At 41.1% G+C, this 12,181-nt stretch overlaps 1 protein-coding gene across 6 annotated transcripts in view; it reads right to left on the bottom strand.

Annotated features, from left to right (window-relative positions):
- ST7 (suppression of tumorigenicity 7) overlaps nt 1-12,181 on the bottom strand; it is a 294,315-nt gene that overhangs the window by 62,219 nt on the left and 219,915 nt on the right. For all 6 annotated transcript variants that reach the window (XM_055147437.1, XM_055147168.1, XM_055147250.1 and 3 more), the window contains one exon: nt 345-459. In XM_055147437.1, the coding sequence (XP_055003412.1) occupies nt 345-459 (115 nt within the window). The remainder of the gene's footprint in view (nt 1-344; nt 460-12,181) is intronic.

Below are 12,181 nucleotides of genomic sequence, written 5' to 3'. Positions count from 1 at the left end.
AATTAGCCTTGTGATAGGGGGTAAGGTAGGGGTCACTGCAGGGGTTAGAACAATTAGTGATATCCCAACAGGCCCTGTACTATTTGCATAGAATTGAATGATTCCTTACCATAAAGTAGATAAGGGGAAAGTGTGAGGGGAAGCGAGAAGAGAATGGCACAGATCACTCAACATTTCTGGGCAACTAACCAAGAGAGCTTAAGAATTTATAGGGTTGCAGGTGAAAGGTTTCTATGATGATAGCTATCCAAGCGTTGTGCAGTTTGAAATTATCCGTCTGTTCTAGGCATTGAAACTCCTGAACAGAAAACTAGCCAACTAGAAAAAAACTCCCAGTGACTTACCATCATACTTTGCTAAGACTGCCTGAACATCAGCATATGCTTGGAGTTCCAGAAGGGCTTCTAAAAGGTTTTCATGGATATTGAACATGCTCAGAAGGGGAAACTCCTTCATCAACTAGGAAAAAAGAAACCATGGAATAATTAATAGGCATTGTTTATTTTTAATATACAAAATTATAAAGTATTAATGTAAAAAGTATCACATAATTTTAAAAGTATAGTTAATATTGAATTATAAGCATCCAAACCCTTTATTCTGTAAGGCCTTAGAAAGAGAAGAATAATTGCGCTAAAAACCGAAGACGATACTCTGAGGTAGTACTCAATGATGTTAGAGGCCAGAGAGGGCAAACAAGATGAAGGCTGAAAATCATCTAGTTAGAGTTAACAATTTAACATTGTCTAGAGTCTGGATGGAAACCAGAGAAAAGAAGGATAAGCAAGCAGCAATGGCTCTCAGGTAGGCTGGTGACAAAGGGGTAAAAGTAGTGAAATAACTAGAAGAGTTATAGGGAGAGGAAATTTGTAGGTAGTGGCAGAGTAGCAGGAAGGCAGTACCTCCTGATGAGTTCTGGAGAGGAGACCTCAATGAAATAGGTCAGTATGATTTTCGGAGACCAAGGAAATAGATGACTTTGAAACAGGCTCAAGAGGTGGATGAAAGCGCAGAATAGCCACAAAAAGAAGGATGGCTTAGGGAAGCAATCAAGGATTACTGATGCCATCTTAAGGGTCTAAACAATTTTGGTGACCATGAGCTTAGAGCCTACAACTGGTACTTCTGTGCCCTTTTAGTTAACAGTGCTCGACAGCTCAGCTATAGTTGCAAGGATGTCATATGACCAGGCTGCACCTGGGAAGATTGAGTCTGACTCAATGAAAAGTCAAAGATAAAGATGGGGCTGGTTTGCTGTACTTATAGCAAATAGGGTATTTGCCTTGCATGTGAGCACAGAGCCAGGAGTAAGTCCAGAGCACCACTGGGTATAACTCACAAACAAAAATAAGCAAAAAGATTAAGAGAGCTGACTATGATGGTGAAAGAAATGGACTAAAAGTCCTAGTCAGGATTGCATGGAAAAGTAAAGTCAGGGCAGTTAAAAGATATAATACTATACGTCACTGGGAAACAAACTGGAAAGCAAAGAAAAAGAAGAAAGCATAAAGAATTTCAGAGGAAAATCTTAGAGAAAAGCAAATAAATGTGTGTGTTGTTTTCTTTATTTCACATCCTGTATGGGCAATTGTCTTCTATCACATAGTTTCCTAAAGTGGGTCATATGGTCCCATGGGAGGTGCTGGAGCCATTCATGATGGTGGCGGTAGTCTTGGGTGCAATTTTATATGTGTGCTTGGGGAAGGCCTCTGTTTGCCCACTTGAAGCAGATACATTTTTCTGAAAACAGACAATAGGTCCAGTAAGTTCATGAAGGTTGAGACATGTGGTGTTGTGGATCAAACTGGGGATCTTGTGCATGCATGGAATAAACTCCAGTCTTTTGAACTCTCTCTCTCTCACCCTGTGATGTCTTTTTCTTCTTTTTTTCCTCTGCGTACCACATAACACTCAGAGGTCATCCCAAGCATGACCGAAGAACCACATGGTTCTGGGGATTGAGCCTAGTACTCCTGCATGCAAACTGCTCTCTCTCTCTCTCTCTCTCTCTCTCTCTCTCTCTCTCTCTCTCCCTCTCTCTCGTTTTTGCAATCAACACGCCTTTAAATCAATTGTGCCCAAAGAAATATTGCTTGAAAATAGAAGTCACTGTTAAATAAGAAAGCAATGGATACAACACAGTGAGACTCCACACTATTCTACATTCTTAATATTTGCCATGCTGTTTTGTTTTCCAAAGCCAAGAATCATTTAGCATATGGCTTAGAAGTTTTGCACTCCAAAGAGTGTCATATTACCAATGAAAAACATCTATCAAAATGATTATATGTCCAATAGGATTGTCTGACCCCCTAGAGACAGTCTGTAGTATTTTCATTGCTAGTATGTGAAGTGAATAAGACTATACCACACATTGTTGATATTCTGGAACCAATAAAATTGTATCTTGTTCTGGTTCACTTTGATTCTGGTTGACATCATCCTTTGATTTTTTTCCTAATTAGAGCTTGTTAGAATTAAATCTCTCTGTCATCCAGCATTTGGCAATACAATAAAGATATTTCTCTAAACTGTAATTTTGAAGCATTTACCATTCTTGGCCAATTTTTCAGGTAAAGATCAAACTTTAAGGACACAAGTAATATTCGTAATCCTATGTATGAGTACACTGAGGCTTAGAAGGAAGGAAGTCTTAGACAATCCAATGAGCCCACATGAGCAAATATGGACGTCTTGACTTCTTTAACAAGAGCTTGAAGACAGAATCTAGGCACTTGGGCGATGTGTTTCTACTGAAAGTCTGGACAGAGCAGATCATATCCAAAAAAGAACTGCAAATATGAGGATGTGACACATGGGAAATAGTAATTGCTGGAAGGGTAACTGCATGTATGTGGCAATCCAGAAATCTAGCAAGCATTTTCAATATAAATATAAAGGGAAAATGAGTTTTCTGCTGCACCACCCACTGAAGCTCTGACCTTGTTCTCTCCAGCCCTTCACAAGGTGGGGTAGAAAATGGCCCAGGGGTACTCCGTCCCCTCAATTCCCTTCAGTCCTCACTTCAGAATTACAGTCTGGCTTCCAGACCCTCAGGCGGGGCTCACTCCACACTCACAGGTGACCTGAAATCACTTCTGTGGACAACCTCCAAATCTTTTCTTGTTTGACCTCTGCAACACTGGACGGTTCGGTGACTTTTCTCTTCAAACACTTGCCTCTTTGGGCTTCCTCCACACCAGACTCTTCCAGTTCCCTTCACACTTCTTAGAGCTCCATCTCTGGTGTCTCCCTTGCCTGCTACTTAGAAGCAGACTTAGAAATCTGTGGGCTTCTGTCCAATCATCTGAACTCCGGGATCTGCCTTCACACCTGCAGAGGGACTCAGCAACAACCTCTGTCCAGGGACGTCTTCCACATTCTCACCTCCTGTTTGACTTCTCTCCTCAGCGCTTCTATCCATTTATCAACTATTTTACTGAAAGTTTGTTTGACAGACCTATTAAGCTCATAAATTCTCCCACTCCAAGTCCATAGTTCAAACTTATTCTTCTTTCTGGGCATTTCCTAATTTGAAATAGAACTCCCGCCTCCCCCCCCCTTTTTTTCTATAACTGATAGAGAATTTTTTTAAGTCAAGATTTTTTTTATCAAGTTTTGTACAAAGTTCTGTTGTGCAAATAAGCATATATGCCTGAAGAACTGTTACCATCTCTTTTCTCTGTCAATATTTAGCTAATGCCCTCAATACTTGGTTTAAGGTGCTCAAATAGTCTTTCTCCTCTGCTTCCCTCCTGATCACCACTTTCTAATCTGCCCTTCACCTTCCAGACTATCATAATGGCTTTGCAAATACATAAATTGGAGTTGTCACCCCCTTCCTAAAAGGCAAACACTGATATGCTGGACCCACTCCAACTGGCAGATGTACATACAAATTTATAAACAAATCTATCACAATATAATTCATAACAATGAAAATGCAAGCAAATTAAAATTTAAACCATTATGTGTCCATGGACTGTAATAACATGTGTCATCTCCAGGGGTTATTATACGTCATTAGTGCTTTAAATTCTCAAATCATTTTAATGGCATGACTTGGGAAATTCTGACCTACAAAGTTATATTGGAAAAAAAGTAGGATAAAGGACCAGGGATATATAGTTCAGTACACTAGAATAAGTATTTTGCATGTAGAAGGTACAAGTTTGATCCCCAATATCACAAGATCCCTGTGCATGACCAGGAGCAACCCTCAACCACAGAGCTGAGAGCAGCTGAGGGAAGAGAAGAAGAGAGGAAATGAGGGGAGGAGAGGCAAGACATAAAACTATTTTTGCAATAAGATCATATTTTTCTTCAATATAAAAATACTTGGTTAGAAATATAAGATGTTGGGGCTGAGAAACAGTACAGTGGGTAGGGCATTTGCCTTACACGCAGCCCACCCAGGTTCAATTCCCAGCACCCAAAATAGTCCCCCCAACCCCTTTAGGAGTGATCTCTAAAGAGCCAGGAGTAAGCCTTAAGCACTACAAAATGTACATACACAAAATCAAATGTGTGTGTGTGTATAGGCATACACATACAAGAGTGGTGATTCCTGGTTTGTGAATTAAAGGTGCTCTTAATTTCTTCCTTTGTATCTTCCATGTTTTACTTTTTTTTTGGAGGAGGGGTCACACCTGTCAATGCTCAGGGGTTACTCCTAGCTCTGCACTTAGGAATTACTCCTGGTGTTGCTCAGGGGACTATATGGGATGCCGGGGATTGAACCCAGGTCAACCACATGTAAGGCAGAAGCCCAACCCACTGTACTATTGCTCCAGCCCCATCTTCCATGTTTTAAAATAATTTAAAGGAGTATTTAATATAAACTGCATCTCCTATGAATTGGGGAGAAAAAAACCTTTTAAAGATACTGATTTATTCACATCATATTCGGTATAAAATACCAAATTCTTAACACCACCTCCTAAACACAGCCCCTTATGACCAGTGCCTACTGAGCCAGCCTCACTCCAAGTCACTTCACACACACACATTTCCCTCCAGCCACTGAATAGCGCTCCCTGAACAGCGGTCACACAGCGGTCACACTCACTGATGCTTCTCTCTCCATATTCACTCTTCCTTGTCTTCTCCTTCTGTCTCCTGGGTTGATCTGGTCAGTTGTTCAACTTCCAGGAACCCTGATCTTCCCCCCAGACTCCAGACTTCTTACTCTCCACCGGCTAGGTGAAGTAATACTACCCCAAACTCCTTTGTCAGCCATGGAATGAGTGTGAGCTCAGGAACTCTCTTATCAATAGATTTTTGGTCTGGTGACACACCCATATATAAGAGAATGTACATAAGACATATTTCATAAATTAAGTGCTTTTTAAAATCTTTTAAAAATTCCATTCCTGGGGTGGAGCGGAAGCACAGCGGGTAGGACGTTTGCCTTGCAAGCGGCCAACCTGGGTTCAATTCCCAGCATCCCATATGGTCCACTGAGCACCGCCAAGGGTGATTCCTGAATGCAGAGCCAGAACTAACCCCTGTGCATTGCCAGGTGTGACCCAAAAAGCAAAAAAACAAAAAATTCCCCCTTAAGTATCCTGAATATGGTCCTCAACCATATAAAAATCTTTCAATGACATTTCATTATCCAAACTTGGAAAGGTGTAGCTCAAACTGATAAGTTTTGGCTCAGTATAGGGAAGCATTCTCTTACTCTCTGAGATGTCTGAAAATGGGTTAGAAGCTTTCGAGGAGACGTATGACTGGAATTGCTCATGTCGACAGAGGCTGGTCACTGGACAGGAATGCTAAAGACCAAAAACCTTCCGAGTCTGTCATTCCAGAAAGAACCACCCGCCTCCTAAGCATGATTTATACACTGCCCTCCTTCACCCCCGTGCTAGACCCCTCGTGCCTCTCCTGTATTCCTCAGGATTAAACTCTACCTTCATCAGATCAGCCATTCCCAGAATTCTTCACGGTTACTAGCCACTGTTTTTGCTCAAATTGTTCCGACCACCTGGAATACCTTTTCCCTTCATTTACAAGGCAACCTGTCAAAATCACCCCACCCTCCGAAGCTCAGATCAAACACCACCTCCTAAATTCACAGCATCACGGAAAGTGAGCGCCAGAAGAACCTGTGGAGATCATCCAAACGCCCTCCTCAGTTTACAGAGGCGCTCCCTCCCACCCCCGCCCAGCCGAAAAACAATGAAGGCAGCAAATTGAAGGGATTCAGCCAAAGTTAGTGCCGGGACTATGATTCAAACCCAGTCATCAGTACTGATTCCAAATTTCAACACATCAGAACTCAGTCTCTGGTCTGCCAAATTCAAGGAAACTAAGCCATTTTGCTTATGCTTCCCTGCTATACCATTTACTTATCTGTTTTGTGTTGTGTTTGCATGAGTATTAGAAGAGACAGCTGTATTACAGTGGAGTCTAGAGTTATTGCGAGTTTAATCCCACTTCTGCCACATGCTCTCGGTGTGATTTCTGTACAAGTCACTTAACCTTTCCAAACCCCAGTTTCCCCATTTGCATCGCAGCTCACAGAGAATCTTCTCAAACTCTCTAGCACTCTTTTTCACTCTCACCCCTCTACCATTTTAAACATCATCTATCACATTCAGAAATCTTACTTCTTTATAGCCTAAATATTAGATTGAAAAGCAAAAGAAATAGAGTGATAATAGGAAATAGTATCACAAGGGTGAGCAAAATGTTTGCAAAGAGCCAAAGAGTAAATATTTTAAGCTTTACGTGCTATATGATCTTCTGCAACTACTTAATTCTTACACCTAGCATAAAAACAGCCAGGGTTGGTTTGCAAATGAGCTGTAGCACTGTCATCCTATTGTTAATCTATTTGCTCAAGAGGGCACCAGTAACGTCTCCATTGTGAGACTTGTTGTTACTGTTTTTGGCATATCGAATATGCCACGGGGAGCTTGCCAGGCTCTGCCACGTGGGCAGGGTACTCTTGGTAGCTTGCCGGGCTTTCTGAGAGGGACGGAGGAATCGAACCCAGGTCGGCCACGTAAGTGAGCTATGCTCCAATAAAACTTCATTTGCAAAAACAATCAGAAAACTGTAATTGAACCACAAACCTTAGTTTGCCAGAACTTTGGTCAAATGAGAAAAAATTTAAAGTAGTAGGCATTTCATTAGTACACATTAGAGAAATCCTCAGAGAGCATTCATCCAAGATTCTGGGGATTTACATATGAGCATATAACACAAGAAAAACAATGGAATGGATAGGTAAAATGAGGTATAAGCTTAAGATGAAAGGCTACTTAATAGAAAAAAGAATTAAATTAACCTTAATATATCTTAAAGTTTGCTCGATAGGAACTACAGCCTTGTATTATTTATTTATTTTGAGGAAAGGTGAGGAGAGGTGACCGATTTTTTTTTCTTTTTGGGTGACACCTGGTGATGCTCAAGGGTCACTCCTGACTCATGTATTCAGGAATCACTTCTGGCGGTGCTCAGGGGACCATATGGGATTCTGGGAATTGAACCCGGGTCGGCCGCATGCAAGGCAAACACCCTACCTGCTGTGCTATCGCTCCAGCCCTGCTGACCAAATTTTTTAACCTACAGATTTTCTACTATTGTTTATGATTAATCATGAATGGTGAGGCTATTTTAAAATAAATAATTTTTGTACTGTTAAAGTTGCTTGCTCAAACTATTTCTCAGTTGCAATTCCTCGATTGATGAAGAGTTCAGTTTTCACCTCTTAGTCTCTGTTTTCCTATTTTTCTAATTGTCTTCTGAGACAAAATGATTTCTTACTATTGGGAATCTTACCTTCTAAATCTTGCAAATGTATTAATCATTGAGTGTTGGCAAGATCGTACAGTGAATAAAGTGCTCGTGTTGCATGTGGCCAACCTACCATATGCATATGGTCCCGCCTCACCCTCCCCCTGCTGCCAGTCACGCCAGAAGTGATCTCTAAACACAGAACCAGGGGTAAACCCTGAGAACAGTTGGGTGTGGCCTTTCCTCCAAATAAACAATGTCCTACTCAAAAACAGTTTGGAGAACTACTTTAAAAGTATTTTTATCTAATAGGTTTAATATGCCGCACTTGAATTCTAAAATGAAATCAAGATGAAAACGGCTAATCTCAGTAGAACCACAGCTTGGAGGGCCACTTCTCAATTCTTTGTGTTCCAGAGAGTATGCTCAACTGTGATAGATGTGTTGTGAGGAATTTTAAGAATTATTATTTTGTTCTGGAGGATGTATCAGAGTTACACCAACTAGGTCAACACGGTCAATTCTTTTCCAACCAACCCTTAGCCCTAGGATTAAGGCTAAACTCAGATAAGGCTACCTGATTTAAAACAAACAGGAATCTTCTGCCATAAAATACTGTCTTGTTTTTATCTCCAGAAATCACACAAATGATTCCCTCATCACACTGTTTTCAGAAACAAGCAAACTTATAAGAGAATCAGGCAACCTGGCAGACAGCACCCAGAGCAGACGATCCTGCCCGGCATAAAGAAGGCCTCAGCCTGATCCCTGGCACCACATGATCTGCCCCGCAGACCACAGGATAGGTCCAGGGGCCCCCGGTGCCCATCAGGCCTGAGCAGAACTGCATCTTCAGACTAACAACTGGCAGGAATGTTCTCTAAGCTCCGAAGTACTGTTGTGGAGCCTCCTACGCCCAAGAAGGCATTGGGGATAGCAGAGGCACTGTTTAAACTGGTTCATTGGGGGAATGTGGCACCTTTGGTACCAAAGAACTGGTTCGTGTCCAGGGACAGTAGTATCTTAGCACTTTAATTCTAATCTAGCTCTCAGTGTATCAGACACAATTATGAAGCTGGAGAAAAGATACTATTATACTTGTGAAGGAAGCTTTCCTTTCTTTCTTCTTTCTTTCTTTCTTTCTTTCTTTCTTTCTTTTTTTCTTTCTTTCTTTCTTTCTTTCTTTCTTTCTTTCTTTCTTTCTTTCTTTCTTTCTCTTTTTCTCTCTTTCTTTCTCTTTTTCTCTCTTTCTTTCTCTTTTTCTCTCTTTCTTTCTTTCATTCCCTCTTCCCTCCATCTTTCCCTCCCTCCCTCCCTCCCTCCCTCCCTCCATCCATCCATCCTTCCCTCCCTCCCTTCCTTCATGATTATCTTTAAGGAATGAGATAAGAGTGGAGAAGGCTAGCAAGGTACTTTACTTATATTGCACTGCATTGTGTTGTACTGTATTGTATTGTACTGCACTTCTTGCAGTGCTGGGGATCATACCCATGGGCTCACCCATACTGGACACACCCGAGACACATCCTGAACCCACTGAAAATAAATGCACCTTCAAATTGCTATTTGTTTGCTTTGCTATGTGCAACTGGTTTCTTTTCAGCTTCTATCGTTTAATATGGCATGTATCAACTTAGTTAATTTACTTTGAAATAATGTACAAAAGATGATTTGGTGACATATTTCTCCTTCTCATGAAGGCACTTGAATGAAGGCATCTAATAAATGCAAAGACCTGTTTTCTATAAGCCAAGTCATTCTAGATAAATTTTAACTTGCTCACTATCTAACATAGTTCTGTTTATTTATTGCCAGCTATCTTCTTCACTATGGTAATTGCTTTCTCCTGGCAGTAAGAAATTTATATGCCTATTTTGCCCAAATATTACAGTTCATGTACAATAAAAACACTAACTCTCCTATGATTCCTCTAATACCTATGGGTAAGAACGTGGGATGGGCCAAGGATAGAATTTCAGTTTCAATTTTACATCATCTGGCTATTGTCAGTTCAAGTTTATTTCAATGAAAGAATTTGAGGCACTTCTGAGGTTAACATTTATGAGCTCAAATAGGAAAAAAGAGGAGAGTTAATTCACTAGATTTGAAATACTCTATGGACATAATTTAGAACAACAGTCTGTATGCTTTTTCTCAGCTGACTTACAGGATGAAAACAACAGTTTAAACCTTTCAAGTTTGATTTGTATCTATTTAAAATTTTTATTAGTTTAGCTATTCATGCATTGTTTCTTGAGTGAGAAAAGCAATGTAAAAATTCTTACATATTTTAAGGCAGAGGTAATTAAAAGAGATCCTCTGCCAGATTCCTACTGAGGTCAACTCAAGCTTGGTTTAATTTAAGTTTACAGAATTTGGCCTGTATTATATTCAGACAGCATATACTATTTTGTTATATTTGCAAGTTTGACATTACCTAATTTGGTTTCAAATAAAGGCATAAACAGAAAATAGAAAAGACACTTTTCATTGCACGGTTATTTTTTTCATGATTCATGACATGAAGAGCCACGAAAGGAAAGAATGAATTGTTTACCAGGTTTTCAGAGGCCCAGGAGGGTTCTGTTAACAAGGACCACTATAAAACGCAGTCATGAGAGGCTTAAACGTACATTAATGACAAAATGTCATTTTCAGGTCTAATCTAAAAGGAAATATTAAACAGGACCTACTGAAAAGTAACATGATCAACACATGATGTGCAGGAATAGACAGTTAAACACAATGCTTATTTCTTGACTGAACTGAGCACATTATGTAAATATAGATAACACAGAGAATAAAGAAGGAACAGTTACAGGTATGATGGCAAGTCATTCAATAACAGTACTGAATCAATCAAAATCCAAAGGACTGGAAGGTTACCTAAATAATAGTCGGAATTTCCTATCAGACTTATGCTCAGTATATTCTGGGCATAAAGGAAAATTTTGCTTAGAATTTTCTAATGAACATGATATTTTCAGCATAGAGCTTCATCTTTTATTTGTCACGTCATCAGTTGCATATTAAATAAGCATAATCTTAGTAAGAACTTGGAAATTGTCAGACTCCTTTAAAACCCCTACCTTCCTTAGTGGATTCTTTTTATTTTTTTAAACCTCATCAAAATATCTAATAATTTGCTTTCCTCAAAGCCAGGGTCTGAGGAGCGCCACTGTGAATCCTGTGTCATCATGGACATCTATGAACTCCATCGCAAACTTTGATGACCCCAAGTATGACTCTGGAGAAGGAGGGAGGAAGACAGCCCCCTCTTCTCTGGATTGAAAATAATGTTTTACCTTCCTCAAACCCACAGGTAACTCTGAGCAAAATATTTTGTCCTTTATCTCACACCGCATATAACAGTGCTGTACCCTAGCCCTGAGCTCATGAGCAAACAGAAATAAGTTAGGGTGGATTTCAAGCGGCTTGGAGGCAGACCCCTGGAAACCAGAGTGATAAGCATCCTTCCCTGTGTGATGACATGGCACAAGCTCTCCTACTCCAGGCGTGGCCTCCGAGAGCAGCCCAGCCAACAATGACTTTCAGAGAGGCGCTTTCCAGGCCAAAGCCACAACAACTGTATTTTGCAGACACCCGCCCACATTCATATGGGTAATGGTAAAGAACTCCATTCAGGAGTAACTCATTCCATGATCTGAGGCAGGGGTGGGGCTGGGGGCGGCACAAGACACTTAGTCTGGCAGCTAGCCCACAACCAGGTCATGCTAACAGTGAACTGTTTAGGGATGTTTCTTTCATAGCAAGGGCAGGAGGTCAGAATGGCAACCTTTGACCTCCATCCCCATGTTTCTCTGAGATCACTTTGTTTTCGAGCATACTCTTTCCTCTCTAAGACTTTCCACTTGACCTCCCTGGAGCCCGAGGCCATGACCTACAAATTCCCAAACCCATCTATCAGCTGTTTGCAGAACATGGAACCTGAGTTCACAGTTCCTGCTGCTGTTATTAACGTCCCAGGACACCTGAGCCTACAGATGTAGGACTGGCTTCTCCCAGGTCACCAAAGCTAAGCCTTTGGGCCATTGGGCAGCAGGTCTCACACTCCTCAGGAGCCCATGTCATGAAGCTTCAAAGCCTTCCTCCACCCTTTGGCCATGTGTTCTACCAGCAACAGACCCTCATACAGTGAAGATTTTGACACCTGGCTCCATCTTGGTCATTTCAAAAAAATCAAGTTTCATGTGTTTTCAATGTTGTGTCATTTGGGGAGTAAAGTGTCCTACCCCAGTCTGTATAAATGTTTTATATACAGAGTTCTAGGGCTAGAGTGATAGCACAGCGGTTGGGCGTTCGCCTTTCACTCGGCCTACCCGAGTTCGATTCCTCCGCCCCTTTCGGAGAGCCCAGCAAGCTACTGAGAGTATCGAGCCCGCGTGGCAGAGCCTGGCAAGCTACCCGTGCGTAT

This window comes from Sorex araneus, chromosome 1 (assembly GCF_027595985.1).
Source record: "Sorex araneus isolate mSorAra2 chromosome 1, mSorAra2.pri, whole genome shotgun sequence".
NCBI classification, from domain to species: domain Eukaryota; kingdom Metazoa; phylum Chordata; class Mammalia; order Eulipotyphla; family Soricidae; genus Sorex; species Sorex araneus.
The sequence above is the reverse complement of the archived record's forward strand: the minus strand, read 5'-3'. Positions and strand labels throughout refer to the sequence as shown.